Source organism: Platichthys flesus, chromosome 10, assembly GCF_949316205.1.
Source record: "Platichthys flesus chromosome 10, fPlaFle2.1, whole genome shotgun sequence".
In the NCBI taxonomy this organism is placed as follows: Eukaryota; Metazoa; Chordata; class Actinopteri; order Pleuronectiformes; family Pleuronectidae; genus Platichthys; species Platichthys flesus.
In genome coordinates this window covers 14,285,394-14,308,715 of record NC_084954.1, presented here as the reverse complement: position 1 = coordinate 14,308,715, position 23,322 = coordinate 14,285,394, and the positions used below count along the sequence as shown (strand labels likewise).

Here is a 23,322-nt window from a genome sequence, read left to right as displayed (position 1 = left end):
AACGAGCATGACCTGCAGGCCCGCGCCATGGTTTTCTCTCTATTCTGTATCCTCCAGCTGCCGTGCACACTTCTCCGATCCACAGAGGTGGATCACTGTCTGTTTTTAAATCGCAGCATCACCAGTGCACATGTTGAATGTAAACCAACGTGTTGCTGCATCTGGACGGGTGTTTGATGACCTGGGTTTGTCTCAGTTACTCAGTCTATCGCCTGCTGTTGATTTGATTCTGAAAATGTTGCTTTTGGACTGAGTCTCTGCAGCGTCGTCCCTATTGCTCCTGCTATTTGGATATATAAACATCCCAATAGTTTTGTTCAGATTTGAGTTGTTTGCGGCCTCCAGCTTAATAAAGTGGAAGCGAATGGACATTTATTTGTTGGGCTCAAACGAAGTATAATTAAAAAAGAAATACCCCCAAGAACGAAGACCCGTGGGACAAACATTTTTTTTTTTACATAGAAATAATGCAAAAAGTGAGGTCTCCTCATAATCCAGAGTTAATTTTATAATGGCTCCTGAAAGATATTTGTGCTCAAACAATAGTATTGTTAAGTTTTGACCGATAGATCGATCTTGAAGATCTTGGTCTCTAATGGCCGTTTTCCACTATTTTGTGACATTATATAAAAGAAATGACAATAAAGTAAAAATATTATTTCAATTTGTATATATGATTATATTGTAGCAAGACAAAAAAAACTCTGACAAAGTAGACCTAAAGCCATCCTGAAACAAATCTTTCTGTCTTTTTTTGGGGTAAAAAACTGAAGTTTTTACACAGTGTGGATTTTCAACTCAAGTTCTCTTATCATGCAACAAGTAGCCTCCATTAAAGGGGTGAACTGGTGAAGGGATACAGTATTTTATAAATAAAACAGTCTGATGATGGCAGAAGGAGGTTGCAGACCAGGGGTGTCCAAACTACGGCCCGCGGGCCATCTGCGGTCCGCCATCCATTTTAAATTGGCCCGCCTAAAAAAAAAAAATTAAAAATAATACAATTTTTTTTGGAAACTAACAATTTAGTAGCACTTAAATGGCTCTTACTTATAGCACTTTGTAGTTTTGCTCTATTATTGAAAAAATTGTACTTTCTTGATTCTTGTTGTTTGGATTTGGTACCCTCGGGTACCCTTGAATGCATTGATTGTAAATTGCTTTGGATTAAAGCCTCAGCTAAATTAAGTGTAATGTAATGGACTATGGCCCACTGTATTGTACTTCTCAGTTTAGACTCTAGGTGGCGCCAATCTCACCCCTGACCTGCCAGCTATCCCTCAGAACGCCGCCACAGTCCCCGCCCTGAGCGAAGCAATTGAGGCGCACTGTCAACGGTCCGCTCCAGGACAGGGGGGGGGTGGCGGCGTGAGTGGCCCAGACCTTCGAATTTTGTTCTGTATGTGGCCCTCGGGATAAAAAGTTTGGACACCCCTGTTGTAGACACATTTTGTGGTACATGTTTGCAATATAATTCCTGTGCTGTGGTCATTTACCCATGAATAGGAAATGTGCCATGACATTGTTCAAGTTTCCTGCTTCTCTAAGCTTTTCTTCGAGCTTTTGTCAGTATTGCAGAATACCTGAAAACTTTTTAACAGCACAAAATGGCATCCCTTCGCAACGGCAACATCTTGAACATAAACTCTCCAGTGGAAGTCTTGTAAACCTCTCTTTCATAAACAGGATTCCTCGAGCTGTTATCCGTGCGTAGGGAGGAGCGGCGTGTGTGTGATCATTGTTCGTGATGATTCCGTGACTTCAAAAGGCAAAAACACAGCAACAGTGCTCACATCAAAGCGCGGCCGTGGCTCTTAAAAAGTCTGACTCATTGGTGAATGAGTGAATTTCTCACCCAGGTAAACGCTCGGCCACGGATACATGTGTTAGACACATGATTTTAGATTTTGGAAATTAACTGTGGAGGAAAGAAAGGGATAAAGACCAAACCTTTCGGTTAGAGGTGTGTTTCTGAGCAGCGCTGACCCAGGCTGAGGGGAGGCCTTTAGGTGAACCTGAACGCCCCGCGCTCTGCCTCTTAAACTTGACCGTGTGATCTAACAGGGGACACTTAGGAAATCCAGTGAACCCTCCTCTTGTAAGGCCTCGTCCTACGTACACTCTGGAATTTGCCCTTTGTCTCGCATTTGTTTCTGTCTAAGTGTCTTTTCAAATATTCGTATTCCACTCAGTTAACTCGCTGGCTCTTTGGAATGTGGCTTTGTATTTCCACTACTAATTTGCTTCTCTAATTCAGAACTATAAGGTCTCGTATAAAATGAGAAAAGAAAAAATAACTTTCCCTGATCTGTCTGCGGTAGTTCCAGAGTCTAATCAACCACATTTTTGTTTCCCTTGTTAGTAGGAGCTCTTTGAAACCTCTGGGGATACTCTGACGGGCATATTTTTCGCGTTGAATACAGGCCTTGACTAATTGAAAACAAATTCCTGCTTTTAATCTCAGCCTGTGCAAGTCTCATTTTTCTGGCTCTCCGAGGAAACTTATGCGTATCATCACATCCTTTTTTGTCGTCTGTGAGTCACATCCCAACAACAGAAATTCAACTTCTTCAGATGACTGAATTGCGTGGCATGTGTAAAGTTGGCAGACAGCCGCTGTCCCAGGAGCCTGTTTTTGGTGAAGTCGTAGAGACCAGTCCTACATAGAGGTGCTACAGATAAATGAAAGGGATGCTCTCTGGAAATCCCTGGCATTCCCCTGTAGATTACTCTCCATGTTATCAGGCTGCTGGGTAAAGCAGTGGTTTGTAAAAGTGTCTCAGAGTTTTAAAGCCCTAATTTATTGTCTCTCTCAGCATGCACGTCTCATAACTTTCTAGTTAGCGACTACTGGTTTCATGTTTACACAGAGGACGGAGGAAAGGAAACTTCACACATCCTCTCACTCTGGGCCACTCTCCCTCTCTCTCTCTCTCTCTCTCTCTCGGCTCCAGTGCCACCTCTGCACAGTCGCACCAGTGGGGTACCTCAGGCGCCAGCCTGACCCCCACTGAGTCTAACACCATTGGTCACGGCCCCTCTCCTCGTCCCCCCAACTCCCTCAATCCCAGACATGCCCCCCCACTTCATTAGGTTAACTTCATACATTTAAAAATACGCCCCCTTGCCCACATACATGTGAAAAAAAGAAAGATGTAAAAGTAAAAAGAGTGGTTGGTCGGAGGCTCAAGCTCACCTTCTCCCAGAAGACCCCCAAACCTGCCTTTGAACAATTTTTTGGAGACTTCCCGCTCTTAAATCTTCAAGTAGGAAAGGTCCCCCATCATTGTAAAAAGGATGAATCTGGAAAAATGCAATAAATCTGAGATCACAGGCTCTCTCTGGCCCTAGATAAATTCTTGCACCTCGGCCTGGCCCGCCGCTCACATCTGCCTTGCATTTAGACACTTTTACATGGCAGGAGTCCACAGGAGCCTCCAGTTCCCAAGCCTCTCTGCTCAACCCTGCTCTGCTCAGAACATGCACATGTATGTCCACACACACACAAACACACAAACACACACGCACCGCCGCAAACAGACCACCGCTCCCCGAGTCCAGGCGTCACAGCCTCACGCTCTCATGCGTCAACGCACAGAAGCATGTCAAACTTTACAATGTGCTTAACTGTCACTTGGAGAACACGCTCACTGTGTGGGTGACATCTCAACCCAGAGCCCTTCTTCTTCTTCCTCCTCTTCTTCCTCTTCTCTTTCTCTTCTTCTTCTTCTTCTTCTTCTTAGTCTTCTTCTTCTTCTTCTTCCTCTTCTTGTACCACTTCTTCTACATCTGCTTCACTTGACAACTCTAACAATGGCTAATAAACACAGTGCCCCCCTCTGGACTCCACTGGAGACCTGTGCTCAGTTATTTATAGCTGTCACCGGACACGACAGAAAGTTATCTATGTCACCAAGTGCCTATAATCTGTGTTAATCTTACAATTCTTTATTCCTGCAGCTCAAAAGGATCATTTGGCCGAAGAGGAGCAGCTCATTTCTGCACAAAAAAGGTAGGAAACCAACTTTACCAAAGTACAGACTGAAAAAAAAGAGTGAAATATTCCTGTGGATCGTCCTTCAGCTGGAGACTGTGGGCAAGTGTTACATAGACAAAATATCACATGGCGTGTTTCACATAGATAACAAGGGCTGGTATCTGATGGCACTGATGCTCACCATTTGTATACAGTGATAAGTAGAAGCTGTTTAAGTCAGGGGCTTCTCTGTATCATGGTTCTACTGCTTCGGGATGAGATGATGTGATTTATATTGAACTATAGCACATTTTTATAAATGCACAAGGAGGTACTTCAACGTTTTAGATGCATACAAGCTACCCTCACTCCTTTTTGTAATTTGTCTGAAGACAAATAAACGAGACGCCCACACTGAACAGAAACAGCAGTGGATGTCTGCTCATACCTAATGTGCAGCATACTGTATTTTAAGCCCGAACAGCCTGTGCTTCCTCCCCTGCAGTTCCAATCATTCTTATCTGCCATGTTTTGTGCAGAAGACTCCCGAGACTTTTCTGAGAGGCATCTGATTTATAGGCGTAAGACACACTGGCAGCCGCCGAGCTCGACTGTCCAGAGCAAAATCATATCTGGAACATTTCATATTGGAAAAAGATGGTGGAGCAGACAAACAAGGGAAATAGATTATTTTTGCCTTGTTTGGATAGAGAGCAGGATTGTTTGCTTTACGTCGTTACCCTGCCACTTCCAAAATAAATCACGAGAAAGCATAAAAAGGAGAAAGTGAAAGACGCCGGTCGCGAGAAAATGGATACTCTAAACAATTAGGATGTTGATTGCGTTGGACAACACTATAACTCAGTCGAGGCTCCAAACTGTTCTGGTTCATGTTGCTCTTTCTTGAAAACCGAGAGGGTCACTGAGGGGCGACTGCACCTCTCGCTGTCTGTCCTCGTCCCTCACCCCCTCCCTCACGCTACATTGATATCTCTGTCTGCTGGACTGGAGTGACGTTTTATGTGTGTGTCTGCATGCGCGTGCACACCCCTTTGTGCCTGAGTGACACCGCTGTCACGAAGGCGTTGAGCTTGGTGGGCGGGTATTGATCAAAGGGGCACCGCAAATGACAGCACCTTTGCCTTTTTAATGAAGTTTACCTGCAATCTCATCTGAGAGCGGGGGTGGCTGGCTGGCTGGCACTGGATGGGAGGGGTGGTAGAAGTGGTTGGGGGGCTCTTTCTCAGGTTCCCACAGAGCCACCTCATAAAAGTGACACGCCGTTGATGAATATGGGCGTCAGTGGGCTCACCGGGCCCTGGGTGGGCCCTCACATCTGCACGGGATGGAGGATCGTCGCACAAACACACAACAGCAGCAGCAACATTATGGCTGCGTGTTAATAAAGGAAACAGACAGGGACACATCGTCAGTGCTACCTAATACCTCAGCCTCACGGGGAGCTGAGCTGCCTGTGAATCAAAGTTAAGCAGCAGTGAGAGGGGCAGAGTATGAATCAGCCGAAGTTATGGCTGGGTCTTAAACCTCTGTACTTTTATTTTTCTCTGAAAAAAATGTCTCCATAGTATTTACAACCATCAAACAGAGCTACAAATATTGTAATGATTCATCTGCTCATTATTTTCTAAGTTTATTGTTTTGTTCTGTAAATTGGGAGAAAGTAAGGAAATATGCTCCGGACTTTTTCCAGACACATTTTTTCCGACCAATAATCTTCACATCAAAGATATTAAATTTGCAACCACTTAAGAATTTAACTTGGAAAATTACTCAAATTATTGATCTTGAAAATAGCCTCCAATTAGTTATCCACCATTGATTGTGACAAACGGTGACAAATAGTTTCAGCTCTATCATCAAACACCAAACTTGGAATTGAATCTCGGGTCAGATAAAGGGATTCTGGGCCATATAAAAAAACGGATCTGACTCCATTTATTGAGACTTGTGTTTCCTATTAATTATGGTGGTGCCATTTTAAGATTTTTTTATTCGGGCATAATTTTTTCATGTCTGCTTTTATTTTTGAAAATATTTGACCATCTTAAGTTATATTTTTGTAGACATGCACTTTTAGGCATTATCTGATGAATTGCATGAGATAAAAGGTGTAAAACAACAAAAAATACCCTTTTTATTCATGTTAAATCACATTTTGCTCCAGATTGTTAATCGGGACGACTCGTAAAATACCAACATGCTGATCACATTACAACTCAGCTAACAATAATGTTAAACTATCGCCCAACCCACTCCGCATGGGGGGACACTTCCCCTGAGCTCGACCGTAAAACACCAGTGTCATCCTGCTGAGAGAGACATCTCTAACAAGTTCATTTCTGGTTAATCACTATTTGTGATGTCTGTTTTGTGGGCGGGATGGCTCATGCATGACGCTGCCCGGGCCTTTTCCTCAACATGCAGTCTTAATTTGTCTGCTTCATGTTTGGGTTCCACTGAGGTTTTCTGGTTCTGTCCTCAGTTCCGTCTCATTAAGTTCTCCTCCACCACATCACGCTCAATTTCATTTGGCCAACTGCCTCCTGCACAGTCACCATGCACTCATGGTTTCATACATGCTAGTTGGTGTATTATTCTTCTCCGGCATTATATGACGACTGGTGCCTCTGCTGACTGGGCCAACATCACGCAGTTTACTCCTGTAATCTTTTTACTGGGGAAACAGAGGAATGCGGCGCTGCCTGTCCAAATATTTCCCTGATTTCCGTGGCTGCTCATGATTTTGTAATGCGTCTTTCTTTATAGCTGTCAGTGAGGAATGCTGGCTGTGGGTGCCGCAGTAAACCCTCTCACGGCAATGGCATCATAGCACGGATTACAGAAGTGTAGGAGCTTGGTGTGCACATGTGTGCATGAGCGTAATTGCTCCGTGCTTGCAGTCGAACTTAGCTCTGCTTGATTTTGTTTATGTTTTATGTTTTGTAGGCATGCGTGCGCAGGTTTGCATCTGTTTCGAGTGAAGCTTTGTGTATCTGCTTGTTGCATGTGCTGAGGAGGCTGAAAAGGTTTGTGGCTTGATTTGTGTACGCTCTGACATGATGACCCAGGGTCAGGAGAGGAGCTGATGGAGAAGAGACCCTGCTCATCAAGTTGGACCAGGCCGGCTGCAACAAAGCTAACCGGGGCAGCTCGTCTAATCATCCGATAGCCTCAGATTTTTTCAGTTGCGTACAGGATGGTCAGCGGCATCTTTAGCTGAGCATCCCAGCAAAATGACGCATCACTGGGAAATGTGAAGCGCAGAAGCCATTCTTTCCCCCTCAGCTTTTAGAATGCCGTCTGGGCACCATATTGCTCCATTTCTCACGAATTGAACATGTCTTCGCAAAATAGCCACCTAGCATCTGGAGGTCAGAGCCTATCTGGGTGTCAATGGGACAGGGATCATCCCTTGAATCATTGCCCCCTTTAATCAAGCCTCTGACAGGCACGGCCAGAAAATGTCTTTCATGTGTGGGTTAGGGAGGGAATCTGAAGCAGCAGGCTGCTTTTCAGGCCCGGTGTGCGCTGCTGAGAGACTCACAGAGAGTTCAGGTTTGGTTACAATTGAATCAGGTCGACGACAGCGCTGCAGTCTGGGCACGTAAACAGAAAAAACCTGAAAACATAGAAGCATTTTATTCACGCAGATGTGGTTTGAGCTCAAATGGATATATACTTGATCATATTCTTATCTTTTAATTGTCTGGCAGTAAATATGTTTCTGGAACTGTAGGTGTGAGTTTAAAGTGGGTGTGTGTCAGTCAGTTGCTGTGTCTGAGGGAACAGCAGCCTGGTCTCCGCTGTCTCCGTCTCCTCTTGCAGTCTTCCCCTGCAGGCTGTGGAGGTCAATGTGATAATGGAGCCGCCGCTACTGGCTCTCCCCTGTGTCCCAGCAGGGTGGACGCTCTCCTTCCAGCTCTGTTTCTGGCCTCTGTCTGACTCTCTATCCTTAAGTGTGTGTGTCTGTGTTTGTGTGTGTGTGTGTGTGTGTGTGTGCGTGTGCGTGTTTGTGTGTGCGTAGTAGCTTTTGTCTGATATTATTGTCTGTTTATATGTGATACAGACGACATTATTTGTGAATCTGCTCGGTCTCTCTTCACAGCTTCGGGGAGATGGTGAGCTACTTTGGTGTGAAGGCAAAAGCCGGGGACAATGAGGTGACCCCGAGTCACGTCTTTATGCTCTGGTACGAGTTTTGCAACGACTTCAAGAACACCTGGATAAGACAAAGCAAGATCATCTCCAAGGAGAGGTGAGTGGGATTCTTGTGAGATTGATGTTTCTATGTCCTGCCAGGGTCATTAACACCTGTACTGGGATCAGTCATTTTCCCAATTCTTAACAGGATGATTTGGTGACACTGTCTCCACAGTTAAAATAGCAAGTTTAGCCTATAGCCTAGATAGCTAGACACCAATCAAGCTCTTTGAATGTAGAGCAGCAGCTGTAGGATGTGTTCTTTTACATCAGCAGTAAATTTATACAACATTATTAAGAGAGTGAGTAGAAAACAACAAGGCATGAGTGGACTGTGTCACCTTACAAAGAAACATACTGTGTAGAAAGGAAAGAACAGAATGTTAATACATTAAATGGTAATTACAAAAAAAGTGGCCACAATAGGTTGTATAAAAACTGAAGGTTTGTCCCTTTTATTTTACGATCAAGAGGGGTCAGAATAATCTGAAAAAATGGGTCTCCAACTGGGAAAATTCACTGGAACGCCATCTCAAGTTGGGACAACTCGGAAAGTCTCTCGGTTATCGTGCAAATGTTGTTAGATGTTGTTCAAATGCTCTAAACACATTGCAACACACTTAGTTTCTCCCACATTCCATCTCCAATGCACACGAGCATTCAAAGTCAGAAGAACGACTTCTCAGCTCGGGAAACGGGGGGGGGGGGGGGGGACTCTGTGGATGCACAGTTAATGTGCGGCTCTCTCTCAGTCAGTGGAGGCCTCACTGCAAAACATGAACCTGGCGACTAAACCAAGGCTGGACAACCTCATCCTCCCCTTAGACCTCGTCTCTCTTAGGACACATGCTTTAACACCTCTGGACATCAGGTCAAATTAGCATTAATTGTGTGAGGGTGACGCTCGGGTGCTGCATTGTACTTAAAGCAAAGGCGGGGGGGGGGCATCAAAGAGGAGAGTAGCTGACGCCTCGGCCCTGCGCCTCAATTTATGACGTTTCCTCTGACCCGAGGCCTCTTGTTGTGTTGTGTGTGTCTGTGTGTCGGGGCTGAGGGGTGGGAGGGCATTCCACCGAGGGACTGCCGACCCTCCTGGCGGCCGGCGGTCTTTACTAGCAAGTGGACGGGAGTCTCGTGGCCGTTAAAGGCTGCGCGTTATGAGAGAACTGATAAACACTGTAGGGACACGCAGCCCAACGGTCAGGGGAGCTGCACGTGCGGAGCCATCAGCGGGGCCGCGCGGGCCTCAGGCAACGAGAGAAGCTGTAGGTACTGTCCAGGCGAACGCCCCGGACAGTTTGGGTCGCCATTTTAAGCATCGGGCAGGCGCCTCACACTCTGCAGCCGGAGCTCAGCCTTGAGGGGAAATCCGCCGCCGTCTGAGCCGGGCGTCCGTCCCAGGAGTTAATGTTCTCCCCTCGTCCTGCCGTAGATCCATGTGCTCTCTCTTAATTGTTTACTAGGTAATCATGTCCCACATTACTCCCAGCTGACTGTGCTTATCTACAATTAACTTTATTTTAAATACTGTTTGCGCACTCATAAAAGCCAAGTGTTTTTAAAGGCTGCCTCATTATCTCATCAACCCACTGTCACTGCCTCTCACATATGGGGCTTTCACTGACCGCAATCTCCTCGTGTGCGTGTGTGTGTGGCTCTAAAAGGCTCCATGACAGGGTGCCCCAGGGAGATACTTAAATGTCTTGCTCTTATAAACAACCGCACAAGGACACAGTGATGAGAGGCTACTGACTTTATATTGTTTTCACAAGTACAGCTTGCCAGGGCTTTCAGTTTGCTCTTCCAGTTTTTAAGGGGCCTGCAAATATCACGTGCTTGAGGGTTGTTGTTTTTTTTTCCTCCGTAGGTTGAAGGAAGCTCAAGAAAACATCAAGAAGATCACAGCAGAGAAGAGAGTGGAAACCAAGAAGATGAATGCCAACAGTCTGGTAAGAGCTCACTCGCTCGCATGCGGCAGAGACTTTTCCTGAACGGTGCTCCTGCCGGTGAAATCAATACACTGAATCTTTGTGATGCTCTCGCCAACAGAAAGATAGGCTGCGGCAGAAGGAGGCCAGCGTGCCCCCCAGCTGAATTGACGGGCGGTGAAGGAGAAATCCAGTGGATGGTAAGAGAGATGGACAAAAAGCGTGCGGGCCTCATCCCTCCTCAATCAGCCACCTGCCTCACCAACACCGGACCGCCCTCCGTGCCCCCGAACTCACAATCAAACCTCACCGGACTCCCACTTCTACTCCCACGGCTGTAATCTCCGCGCTATTAACACCCTCAGCCGTCCCCACCCACCCACATGTCGATAGAAAAACTCCTGCGCCAGGGGGGGGATGCATGGCTGACACAGGCGAAGTGATGAGAGTCTTAAAGGCCAAAGGTCAACCTCATTCATCCAGCGTGGCGTGCCCTCTGAGAGCCCGGCTTGTGAAGGGTCTCAGCGGGTCAGCGGGATTCACAACAGTGCCAGCTGACACGAGATTCCTCCTGCGTCTGCAAAGGCTGAGGATCCCTTCTTCTCAGAGCCGCCGGCCGTTACCTGAGGGAGAGACATGTGTTGAAACGCTCCAACTTACTCAAAGTGTTTCAGGACCTTGTTGCTGCTGATTTTCTGCTCGGAGGGAACATCCCTGTTGACACAACAGATCTCTGTCTCCCGGAGCGGGGAGAAAGCCGCGGCTCCCAGCGTCCTCTGCCGTAGCCAATAGCTGCTCATTCACCACGGCTCATTTAAAACTATCGTAAATATGTCATGTTATAGAATCGGCAGGGACTGTTCAGCTTTGAGGATGATAAATAATATGAGCTGGGCGTTGTGAGCAGATGAAAATATGGTGTGCGTGTGTGGGGGGGTGGGGGGGGGGTACAAAATCAGTTTTACTATGTTGTGTGTTTTCACTGCACCAGACACACCCCCCTTGTGTGACAGCCAGTGAAGAGCGGAAACAAGCGGGCGATGAGTCGGACCCTTCAAACACACACGCTCTCACACTCAGACACACACACTTGGCCGTGCACCCAGTCATACCATTAATTAAAATGTATTTAAGGCTAACTTTCTAAATCCCTCATGGAGAGCTGTACGTCACAATGTGCCCAGCACAGGTTTATGCACTTTCCCCGCTTGCAGTAACTCTATGGTGTCGCTCACACTCCACATGTTAAGCTACCTGCGTGCATTCTTGTTTTCAGATGCCGTGCACTTTTTTGCATCTCTTCCCCTATGCAAGCGTTGGGTTCCCTCTCGGAGAGTTTCATGGATTTCATCGCTCCAGGATGAAATCCCACCTATGTTTTCCTTTTTTAAGAGAGTGAATTAAGCTGAAAGTTTTATTTTCACAAACGTAGGATGTGGCCACGCTCCCGGGTCATTCAAGAAAAGTATATTTATGTAAGGAGAGATTTATTTTATGCCAAAAAACACCGATCTTTGTTCCCTGTGAGGTGGTGTTTTTATGAGTTAGCTGAATCGATTGAGAGGCTTCCTGATAGCGTGGGTCGGTGTATCCTCACATGGAGATGTCGTGCCCACAGAGTGTCCGGATGATGTGTGGAAATTAAGTGATTTACACGGAATGAAAACTGTTTCAGGAAAATGTTGGGGAAGGAAGAGGGTTTTGGTATTGAGATCATTTAAGCATATCACCTGAAGCCATGCCAGTTGTTATACCTCAGACAGACTTCCTTTATCCAGATATAAATAAACTGCACCTTGAATTACATTTATTTTTTATCCTCCAAAGTCTTTCATGTGTGCCATTTATTTTGTATGAAGATGGAGATATTTCATAACTGCTGTGTTTAACTTTAGAGGAGTTTGAAAAACAAAAACAAAAAATCGATCTGAGAACAGACCATGGAATTGTTGTAGCCTCTACTGTGTGTACGTCAGTCGCCGCGGCTGTCAGTAGCTCTCATCTAGGTGCTCTGTAATTTTATGGAATTGTTTTAAATTTCAAGAATAAACTACTGGAAGCCGAAAGAACCGTGACTCATTTTGGATGACGACCTGCACTTTGAAATTCTTTATGTGTTAAATCAGTTTCCCTAAACGCTCGGCTGTCTGCGCTCCCATTTGAAAATGTGATATTTATGTGACTCTACAAAAATAATTTAATGATTCACGACCAGCGTGGGCCGTCCATTGAACACTTTAGATGATAAAAGTTATTCCTGGAAAACTATTTTTGAGATACAGTGTTTGGATTTATTAACATGAAGAGTTTATTGTGCCATTGGAAAAAGTTAGATTTTATAAACATGAAGTTTAATCGGATGGACATTATAACAATGATTTGGCGTATTTGCTGTTTCGCTAAAATAACAGTCACTCTGTTCCTTTCAATTATTCAAACACTTCATACAGGTTTTGACAAGATCATTATAAGGGTGATATGAAGTATGGATGGCTGAAGAATAAGGTCTTATCTTTTTTTAAATTCTCATGAGAAAATGCCTTAATGCTCATTTGTGAAACACTGGTTTGGTCCGATTTTGTTCACTTCCCCTTTTTCAAGCCCTTTAACCAAATAGAACTTAATGAAGTTCTCAACCTGTGTGAATGTCTCACATTTTATTTGACACATCTTCCTTCACAAATAGCTTTAAAGTTATCAACAATATGCACAATATTCCAACATCCTTTTATTTTATGTTTCCATTGATAATTTAATCAAATGAATAAACAAACCGATTACATGGATTTTTCATTTTACAACTATTTTATCTCTATATTTTACAAACCATCACTGTACATTGTCTGTTTAGAAGCTCACGTTACTACACTTGTGTGGACACCCAACTTACAGAAACTGAAAATAATTATAAAATAATAAAAGGATTTACTTAAGGACAGAAATCGTTCCAACCCAAGGACTCTTGGAATATCGAAATTAAGTCACATCTTCCATTTACAAATCTCGCCACTCATCCGTCGAATTCCACACAGTGGAAACATCCAGTTTTGCAAACATATAAAAACACATAAGAATAGAGGAATGGAGCAGGAGTGTGTATCCTGGTTCAGGGGGTGTGTGGAACAGTGATTTGTTAAATAAGCCGGGGATGTGCTGTCCTACTGAAGTGAGGAAGCCGTGCGTAAAAACGTGCCCATTCCAAGTTCCCGTGCAGTGATACTTGTTTTCAAACTTGTGAGGAGTAAAAAAGGTTCTGTTCTGTTCAACGTCGGTTCATGAGTTGCTCCATGTTTGTTCACACGTCGTGCAAGAAGAGACTCGTGGTACATGTAGGCTACCTTTAAGTAAATGTGGAGCAAGTCCCCAGATGGAGACCGGCACGTGCTCTTGGCTGTGTGACAGCCTCTGTCTTATTCTATACCAACAATCCTGTCCGCGAAGAATAAGAATATGAAACACACACACACTCGCGCACACAACACCTCTCAGTGTGGGTTTTAGTCCAGGTCTATGGATATGCAGCGGCACTGTTTGACGCGCTGGATGCGTTTCTTCTTGGTGGGTGGCTGCTGGTCCGGACAGTTCAAAGTAAACGTCATGGTGGTAAAACGCTTGGGTTTGCAGAACGAGCAGGACTGGAAGGCTCCCTCCTCTCGGCGGATGTGCCTGGGGATGTAGAAGGAGTTGCACTGTCCGTAGCAGAAGCGGTTGATGATGGTGCGGCTGACGCAGCCCTCCTCGTGGATGGTCTGTTTGAGCGGCTGCGTCTTGCACCAGTCCCGTTTCAAATACTGGCGCTCCGTGATGTGCAGAGCTTCCTGGCTGGACTCCAGCACCTCGTCAGCCGGCGAGGACGAGCCCTGCCTCTGCCGGGACCCGGAGCCCGCCTGTGGAGGCTGCGGCTGAGGCTGCTGCTCCGATTCGTTTGGGTTGCTTTTGTCAGGATGAGGAATGGCGCCTTGTGAACCCCGATTTCGTTTTGAGTCCACGGGAGAGGAGAGCAGCCCGATGATGAAAACCATACCGCAAAAGATACGCGTCGAGTTGGCCATCCTTGGGGAGAAGGAGAAAATAATTCATCACCAACACCGTTTCAACTCTGGGCGCGTTACGCACAGCTGTCAAAGCTTTTACGCTGCGTAAAACCGATCAGCTCGAGCTCGCTTTCCCTTTTTCCTCTCTTTCTGTTCCTTTGAACCCACATGCAAAACCAAAGCTGAAGTGGAAGAACTAAATCTCTGTGCAATTGAAGAACCCGATGCTAAATATCTGAGTGAGAAATGGGAACATATAATTACAATATAACCTATAATTTATCCATTACGCAAATGCTCCATTCTTTAGCTCTGCGCGTCACATGCTCACCAGTGGATGAGGAGCTTGTCGTTTTATAATTCACCCAATCAATAAACTGAAATAAAGTTGACACAGTGAGTGATGGAGTTATTGTTGGATCAGAAGAGGCTCAGACTCACTCACCTGCTGGAGCCTCCGCGGCAACAAGCGCACTGCTGAGATCCTGTCAGTCCTCCGAGGCGAGAGGCACCTACTGCTGTCGACTGTACACTGGCGGGACTGTGGATGGGTGGGAGACCAGCCGCTCCATAGACAGGGGCCAGGAGGTGGTGGTGATGCAGTGGGGTGGGGGGGTTAATACAAATTGCTCCAGCGCCGGACTGTCTCCCTTTTAAATGTCTGCCAGCTGAGATGTGCACAACAGCTCCCTCCACATTATTGGCTGAGCGCGATGGAGAGAAAATCAAAACTATCCGCCCCCACAACACTTCCCTGAACCCACTTTACGAAAACAGTCCAGGAGCAGCAGGAGGAGGAAGAGGAGGAGGAAGAAGAGGAGGACAGGCCAGAAGTTTACGCGCACATGGAAAGAGTTTTTCTAAAAAGCTTTTCCTTTTTAAAGCACGGCGAGCATCGTGGCGGTTTAATGTCATCTATCAAACTAATTTAAAACCGCATTGAGGAGTAAAACATAAGGACAGGCATGTTCAGTAATCTAGGAGTGAACTCAAAACCATCAGCTCACCTGTGGCTCCACCGCATCCCCTGGATTCGCTGTCACAGTGAAGTCACACTCAGCTGAGATGTTACTGGGACATCGTCACTGGTTTCCCTGAAACGCTGTATCTCTTTTCTTATCGTCTGATTCAACCATTGAGGCCTTTGCGCGTCACGAGCCCGACAAGAAATGTAGACGTTTGTTTGCATGATGAAAAAAAGTGAACGACGACAATGAGTTTAGATGCAGCAGCACCGCAGTGGGAGACAACCAGTGCTTTCTAGAAAGGTTTGTACTGTTCCAGCTCTCAGACGATTATATAAATAAGAGATAATCAGAGTGCTTATCATTTATTAGACCTGCGTCAGTTGAATAAACCCAATTATAGTACTAAAGGCACCGTGTCAGTTGATTAATTGTAATATGTCCGTTTTAGATTGTTAACAGGAATTGATAAATGAATCGCCATTAAACGACAGTAATTCAGAGGTTGTTCAAATTCTCTCTAGAGGATAATTATCCAGTTTCTGTTACAAATCTCTTCATCACTTTCTCTTTTGTATAAACCACAAGCCTGCAGATTTAATCCAGCTTTTCAACAGTCGAAATTCCATCCAGATATTTTCTTAAAGCTGATGTTCGACTGTAGGAATTACCACACTGAACTTTTCACCTAACTTAATTATCACTTTAATGTCCCGCAAGGGGGGGGCGAACAGCGGTTTAGGGGGAAAACATGTAACATTTTATAAACCCCTTTATATTTCCGCCATGTTAGGAAGTGGTGTTGAAATACATTTGAAACAATGTTTAAACAATTGTTTATGCTATTCAGTGAAATAAAACACAATTACAAACACTGCTGTTCGTTCAGGGATACATTAATTATCCCAATGGTGCGTTAAACTGGACCTGACCTGCAGCCTTACAATTTTCATCCTGGTCCAATTTAATCCTACGCATGTAGTGTAGTATTCAAGGATGATTCATCTCAGTCGCAAAAGGAAAATCGTAAAACGTCTTTACGGTAAATCAAAGTTTAAAGATGGCTGACACACTGTAATGAGCTTTATTTACAAGTAACTAGGAGTTTAGATTTCACTGAAATAGAAGTGCAGAGAAAAACAAATGTTTGTTATATGAAGAAATCGCAGAGATGCACATTAAATATTTTCAAACGCACCAGTACCAATTTTTATTAAAAATGTGGCAAACAACCAGCCAGAAAGTAAATTATAGTTGCAACGAGTCAGCCTTTAATAATATAAATCCTGCCAGGACCTCTGCTGAGGTACGAACAAGTGTTTCACTGAACGTTTCCTTCTGATCCAGTCTAATGGTAGGACGCCCTCTTGTGGCTCAAACGCGCTCCAATCCATCCAGACCAGAATAAACGAACCAAACAAAGTTCCATGTCGTTTGTTTTTATTATTTTGAAACAGCTCATGTGGAAAAACCCTTCCCTATCCGATGGTTCTGAAATCAATGGACTGCGATCGACTGATGATTTGATCAATACTGCCTGGCTTTTCTTTTTTATACAAATCAAACAAAAAGGTGCTTATTTTTTTTCCCCCATCTGTTTATCAGAAAAATAGTAAGACAATGTTCTGTAATAAAAAATAAAAAATAAAAAACAGCGTCACCCTCAGTAAACATCTACCAGAAGGATTAGATACATGATGCATAAATAAACATTTAGGACTTGATCCCAACTTTTCCAGTCACACCCTCAATCACATCCTGTCACTTAATTTGGCCTAAACTCTACTCAGCGCTACTTAACATAATCTTGTGGCCTGATATGTGTCGATGTTTAGTTTCTAATCAAATAAGGCATAAGAACATCTCCCAATAACAACACAAAATTACCATAGCTAGAAAATAAATTACAACTCTGAACATATGGATATCAGAAGCAGGAAATGTTCAATGTCATGTAGTTTTAACAGAGACCTGCAGAGTAAGAAGAAACGGTGAAGGGCAAAAAGATGAGCTACAAGTCTACGGGCCTGGTGGCAGACAGCAGTCGTGCCTGGTTCAGAGGATTCCTCGGTGAACCTCTGTAATGGTTCATTTCCTTCTCAGCGACCTGCAGCACCAGAGGCTTCTGAGCTCCCGACGACTCCGCCACCGAAGAGTCCACTCTGGTCTTTGGTTGGACCTTGTTGGTCACATCGCCTAACGCACACAGTCTGGGTCTACGGGCCAGGGTGCTAGGCTTTTTGGGTGGCACTGGAGGTGGTTTCTTTATGGGACACCTGCTGTTGGACTCTCCCGCTGGGGGCTGGTCCTGGTGAGGCCGAAGCTGTGGGTGAGGGGAGAGGCCGCTCTCCATGCTCACTGCCTTGACCACAGGGCCGCACAGGCTGCTCCTGGTGGGCCTCCTGTTCTCCCCAAGGAGGGAGTTGATCCTGCGGACCGTCTGGCGCACAGGGGTGCGCTGGAACTTGAGAGGAGACCTGATGTGCTGGCCCTTGGGGCCTCTGGGAGAATGAAGGGTGAGCTTGTTGAAATGTTGAATGTGTTCGGCCACACGCCGCTTCTCCACCTCCAGGCTGCGTGGTGAGAGCGCTGGCTGGTTCTGGACTTTGGTATCGATCCCTGGGGGAAATTCGTCCTTTTCTTGTACCGTGCTGACCTTAGTACCGACTCTAGGAGACGTACCAAGCTCATGGTGAAGTTCAAACCTCTTTTTATATGGCGTGGATTGCTGCCCGGAGGTGACACCCAGTTTGAAGTGAGCGGGGCTCTGCATGTCCAGGGCGTCGATCAACCTGCTGCAGTTCACCTGCTCCTCCTCACTTTCACTGTCGCCCACCATGGAGCCATTAGGACTGACAGGAGCGACATAGGTTCCACTTTTATCAGCCTTCAGTGCTGAACTACAGTATACACCAGATTCAAATAATACACTGTCAATATGCAGAGGAGAGAGCGCAGCTATTTCAATCTGGCCAAAGGTAATGTTCTGATCATTAGCCAGGAACTTCTCCCTGGATGGGAAGGTGGAGGTGTCCGCAGAACAAACTCTATTTGTAGGGGTCTCTGGTGGACAGACTTGGACAATGTCTGATGGTTGTGTCATATTTGCTCCGGCAGAGCTGCAGGAGTCCCGTACGACAGCCTGGAGGTCACTGCCCGACTCTGTGAAGGCCTTCTGGATTTTCAGCAGGGTGGGGCCGGTTTGGCTCTGGGCTTCAGCGATGGAGCTCTCGCTCTCAAGGCTTTCGGCGCTGGAGGCACAGCACAGCTTCATGGGACGGCTGCTCACGGCCGGGGGCTTGGACGCCACGATGGCCGGCTCAGACAAGTAGGTGTTCTTTAGGCACATGTTCATGGGCGTATCTGTGAAGGACCTGTCGCTGAAGGCCTGGGCTCCTACTGGGGTCTCCACACTCCATGAGGTCTGGAGGGGGTTGCATTGGGGGGTGAGCAGGTTGTCTTCAGACTTACTGATATACTTGGTGCCTATGGAAATAAGTGGGATAATAGCAAGTATTACAACTTGAAAAGTACATCATACTTTGAAACATTACAATGGAACATTTAAAAGGTTGGAATAATTGGATTTCTTTAGCAGATACTCACTCTTGCATTCCTTTTTTCTGGGCAGAACTGATGGACTGAACTCTGTCTCTTTGGTGAAAAGGAAACTGGTAGTGCTCTCCTGCGTGGCAAGGCGCCAGCCAATGGACTCCGATCCCTTAATCACATCATGGAGGGAGAAATGAAAGATGGAAGAAAGTTGAAGGAGGATTAGGTTAATATTTGGTTAAAAAGGAACCCACAGATGTTACCCAATGTGTAACCATTAATATGTTAATGTCATGATAATTGTGGTTAGTTCTTCAGAGGATGATTAAAAATCACTCAGAAGAAACAAGATTCTGATTTGTATAACAACTTTTATTAAGGCAAGAATATACATATGTAGTGTATAAGTAAAGTGCATTAGAAATCACCTTACAGTTCATCCAATGAACCTAAAACAGGTCACAATTATGTCTCTGTATATACTTTAGTAGAGTATATACTCACATTAGGGCTGGGCTATGTTGCCAACATAAAAAATATATTTCCTTTTAAGATTGAAAACTGATTTTTCTGCAGAGTTTTGTTTTAAATTCTTCTTTTCAAGAGGAGAATGATAAACCTGAGGTAGATCAATTACGGGTCACAACTATTGAATGTATTTAGAGATGGATGCACCGCTGCTCCTCAAAAGTGAACAAGAAGTGTATTGTCGCCACCTTGTGGCTGGCTGCGGTACAGGTCGTGAATCATTCTGGAGTTAATGGAGGGATATGGATCCAGCCCAAAAAGTCAAAGTACAAATCAATACTTTTGTGTTAATCAAACATTTCCACTTTAGGTATGCAATGCTATAAAAACATGGTTGACAGCCGACTCGTAATTGGTTGAGAGTGCATATGAGCTGCTTCCATGAATCCACCCGTGTCTGGGATATTGTAGCTTAATTTCTAAACAGTGGCTGGATGTGGAGACGTGTCATCCATCTTTATATATAGTCTGGTTAAATTTCCTCACAGAGCTTCTACAATGCAAAAGCATTAAATCGATATATATTGGACTTTTGTAATTTTGCTATTGATGATTGACAATCATCAATTTTTGTATATTGCCCAGCCCTAATTCACATGCTGCCACCTAAGTGATTTAACATATTATATCACTGGTAAAAGGGAAATAGTCCACAGATCTGTACCAAATGTATAAACATGTTATTTTCTAATTTTACACATGTCAAGTTTATAAAAAAACGGATTTGTTTAAAAAAAAACATGCATATATTAGTTTAAATTTGTTAGCTACTAAAAGTAAACGTGCCTGACACAATAGGAAAGTGCTTGTGTAGACCATTTAACCCAACATCAAACCCCAAGTGCAAACATATTATTAAATCTTAATATATATTATTAGCAGAAATGCCTGAGTGCACTTCATTAACACCTTTCACCACCTGTGACCCTGAGAAATGCCATGTGAAGTCTAACTGGTTACCACACTTACAGCTTCTTTGCTGCCCCTGCCCAGGCTGAATCGCAAACGCAGAGACTTGCGTGGAGCCTCTTTTTTGTTGACTTTAGGAGAAAAGCAGCCGGCCCGTCCAGATTCAACCCTGAAGAGGATATGAAGTCAATTATCAGTAAGATGAGTCAAGAATAACCAATTGCAACAGAATTAGTATCAAATCTTCATAGAAGACCAAAAAAGAAAAGATAACAGGAGCGTACCTGTTGACAGCATGTCTGCTGCTGAGTCGTCGACTCTTCCTCCTCACAGAGGTCACTGATTGTCTTTTGGACCTTCCGGCTGGGGACGGGGCGTTTTGGGAAGAGTCCAAGACCCCAGAGGCACTATAAGCTGGAAAATATCAACAAAAAAAATATGTTAACGTAACCAACCAGTGCAAATTTCAGAGAAGTTGGTGCCCATTTGATCACTTATTCATCAGTACCTGATCCAGGAGTTGAGAGGCCGCTGAACAGTGTGTTAGGAAGTAAATCTATCCCGAGGCTCTTTTTGACGGATCTACGTTTCTTGTTTGAGAATCCAAACGAGTGACCAGATTCCGAGGGAAGTTTTCGCTTGGACGATGGGGTTGCAATCACAGGAGTTGCAGAGGAAAAGACTGACAAAATAAAAAAATCACAGAAAATGTTTAGTCCCCAAATGTGATGGATTTGTGAACGGATGATTGATAGCACTAAGCACTAGCACTAAGAGCAAATAGCAGATGCATGCAGATGACAGACAGGCAGACAGGCAAAGACAACAGGAGCCAGAGCAGACAAGCAGGATTTTATATCATTTAAATGACACCTCATTCATTATCCAGGCAACTGCTAATCCATAACAGTTTATGCATTTCGGAAGCTGAATCGTGTGATGAAATGCAGAGTTGGATTTTGTTTGAACAACAGGAAGCTGATTGTTTTGAAATGCAGGCATGTTTCAATCATCAAGCCACATGACAAGCATCGGTTACCTCATCTGATAAAGTACATACCAAGACTGTCTGACTGGCTGGCATGTGTGGGTGTTCTATTATTTTTTATCTTATTCAGTGCACCATTGACCATATCTGAAATGTGACACAAACCAAATAACTTTAACATCATTTATGCCTAAAGGTGCTGAAGGCAGGACTTCTTGTCTCCTTGAAAGGAAGTTGCCCATTTTAACTTTCTCACGGATATATAATCTCTGATGGTGTAAATTTACCTCCGAAGCTGCGTCTCTGTTTCCTTTTCATCCCTGAGTTCATGTCTAGCTCCTCGAGTTCATTGAGGGATGGGGACAGAACCCCCACCTCACAGCCCATCGTGGCTGGAACCTTTGCCAGAAGGAACTGAGGCAACACACCTGTCACACACAAACACAGAAACATTTGAGTGTTTTAAAGCAACAGAGAAACCGAGAGAAAGTGTAGCTTAGGTGCTTTGAGTTTTACCAAAACGGAGGGCATTCTCTATGAAGCACTGGACTACAGCTGCCTGGAGCCTGAGGCGCTTCTCAGTGTTGGCATTCATCTTCTCTGTACCGTCTCCAGAGTGAAGGAGGTTAGGGGCCAATATTACAGACAAGTTACTGCTGTCCATCTTATTCTCTGCACTCCTGTGATTGAGCAAGGAAATGGGAAAACCTATGTATAAATATGTGTCTGAATCACATTTTCAAGGCTTTAAATTGTTAAATGTAACAATAAAGTAATCAAACTAAAAAGATAGTTACGGCACCTTTGAGACACATTATAGAGGAAGTCAAAAAAGTGACGCAGGACAGAGAGGTTTCGGTCGGGCAGGACACAGGACAGCAGCATGGTGGCAGAGGTCCTGTCCTCCTCGCTGGGCAGCTGCTGGGCCTTTAGGAAGGCCTCCTGCAGCTCCGCGGGCAGCAGAGGCTCCGGTAGCTCCCTGAAGAACTGCTTGACCAGACCAGCGACGTCACAGGGAAGTGCTGTGGAAAGGCACTCCTCGCCTGCATCCAGTTTTGCCTGGACACAAAAACACAGCTCTGTTGTTAAGACGGTTCTCAGGGTCAAGATCCCCGAATGAATGCGAGGTCAAACTAAGCCATCACTCACCCTGAGTGCTTTGAGGCGAATGACAGAGCCTGATTTTCTGAACAGCCCCTCTGTGTCAACATGTGCCATCAGATTCATACACGCATCAACCAGAAAGCTGAGGAGGAAAATAAATATCAGGATTAATGGTACAAAATGGGATCAGGATCAATGTTCCAGCTGAAATTAAATATGCAAATAAGTACTAACCTTGGCACGCTCCCACTCTCCATATTGTAGTATGGTAAGATTTCCAGGGACACACCGAACACCTTTGTCTGGAGGAACAGTTGAACAGTGAAAACTTAAGATTAGAGTCATTGTTTCTGAACAATGTTGGGAGACATTAACTTATTTCAATCAGGCTACTGTTGATTAATAACCAGTGGCCTCACAAACCCTTTCTGTATTTATCTAGGTCAAAATCTTGGAAGAATCTCTTGGTTTTTTTCTCAACAGTTTTGATCAAAATACCAAGTTCTCCGCGTCCTGACAGGAGGTTTACAGCTCAAGCTTCTACTTCTGATAGGTGTGATGGCCGACTGCCAGGCATTCCTGTGTTCGGGGCATGTTGCCCGTTGACCCGAACGATCTGGATTCATCCATTTTTCCACACCCGTTCACCGCAGAAGAGTTACTTCATTTAAGTTCCAGGTTCCTTTACAAAACCAAGCTAAAGTTTGTCCTCGCATTTTAGGGAATAATCCAGACTCATCAGCCATATCAATATTTAATTAAATAAAGATACACTTTACTTTATCACTTTACAAGCCTGCAGAGATTAAAGACACATGGAGACATTTGTTCAAGTGTTTCTAAAAAAAAGAAAGTACGTTTTAGTGTCCTCTCAGTTGAGGTAATAATGATCAAAATTTTGAGTCAGTTGATCAAAACATAAAAGGTATGTATACACTTCCTAAAACACTGATTGCTCCAAACATGTGATCGGCACTTGTCCACCCAGGAAAAATAACTTTTTGCAGTGATGCAGGACTACAGCTGCACAAGAGGTAAAGTTGAGAACAGCATCTGCATCCTCTGTACACAGGAAGTTGGTGTGAAGTAATGTTCATTGTTCGATTGGAAAGTCACT

The 23,322-nt window shown here is 44.7% G+C and overlaps 3 protein-coding genes across 5 annotated transcripts in view; 1 reads left to right on the top strand and 2 right to left on the bottom strand.

The window, feature by feature from the left end:
• LOC133962255 (formin-like) overlaps positions 1-12,185 on the top strand; it is a 55,163-nt gene extending 42,978 nt beyond the window's left edge. For both annotated transcript variants that reach the window (XM_062397784.1, XM_062397783.1), the window contains 4 exons: positions 3,961-4,012; positions 8,103-8,252; positions 10,065-10,146; positions 10,247-12,185. In XM_062397784.1, the coding sequence (XP_062253768.1) occupies positions 3,961-4,012; positions 8,103-8,252; positions 10,065-10,146; positions 10,247-10,291 (329 nt within the window). In that variant the 3' untranslated portion in view covers positions 10,292-12,185. The remainder of the gene's footprint in view (positions 1-3,960; positions 4,013-8,102; positions 8,253-10,064; positions 10,147-10,246) is intronic.
• A 336-nt stretch (positions 12,186-12,521) lies between these two features.
• On the bottom strand, positions 12,522-14,734 carry grem1b (gremlin 1b). The gene is made up of 2 exons (XM_062397589.1): positions 14,605-14,734; positions 12,522-14,178 (listed from the first exon to the last, which is right to left on the bottom strand). The coding sequence occupies exon 2, from the start codon at positions 14,175-14,177 to the stop codon at positions 13,623-13,625; it is 555 nt and encodes a 184-aa protein (XP_062253573.1). The 5' UTR covers position 14,178; positions 14,605-14,734; the 3' UTR covers positions 12,522-13,622.
• A 1,597-nt stretch (positions 14,735-16,331) lies between these two features.
• Positions 16,332-23,322, bottom strand: part of arhgap11a (Rho GTPase activating protein 11A) — an 8,151-nt gene continuing 1,160 nt past the window's right edge. Inside the window, exons 3-13 of one of the 2 annotated variants that reach the window (XM_062398077.1) lie at positions 22,440-22,507; positions 22,251-22,347; positions 21,904-22,160; positions 21,618-21,781; positions 21,389-21,529; positions 21,174-21,248; positions 20,622-20,795; positions 20,398-20,527; positions 20,174-20,282; positions 18,731-18,845; positions 16,332-18,610 (exon numbers count right to left, since the gene is read on the bottom strand). In XM_062398077.1, coding sequence (XP_062254061.1) covers positions 17,136-18,610; positions 18,731-18,845; positions 20,174-20,282; positions 20,398-20,527; positions 20,622-20,795; positions 21,174-21,248; positions 21,389-21,529; positions 21,618-21,781; positions 21,904-22,160; positions 22,251-22,347; positions 22,440-22,507 — 2,805 coding nt within the window. In that variant the 3' untranslated portion in view covers positions 16,332-17,135. The remainder of the gene's footprint in view (positions 18,611-18,730; positions 18,846-20,173; positions 20,283-20,397; positions 20,528-20,621; positions 20,796-21,173; positions 21,249-21,388; positions 21,530-21,617; positions 21,782-21,903; positions 22,161-22,250; positions 22,348-22,439; positions 22,508-23,322) is intronic. The other variant, XM_062398078.1, reaches the window with a different exon arrangement.

Coding starts and splice junctions, on each gene's coding strand:
- grem1b (XM_062397589.1), bottom strand. CDS start 14,177: ATGGCCAACTCGACGCGTATCTTTTGCGGTATGGTTTTCATCATCGGG.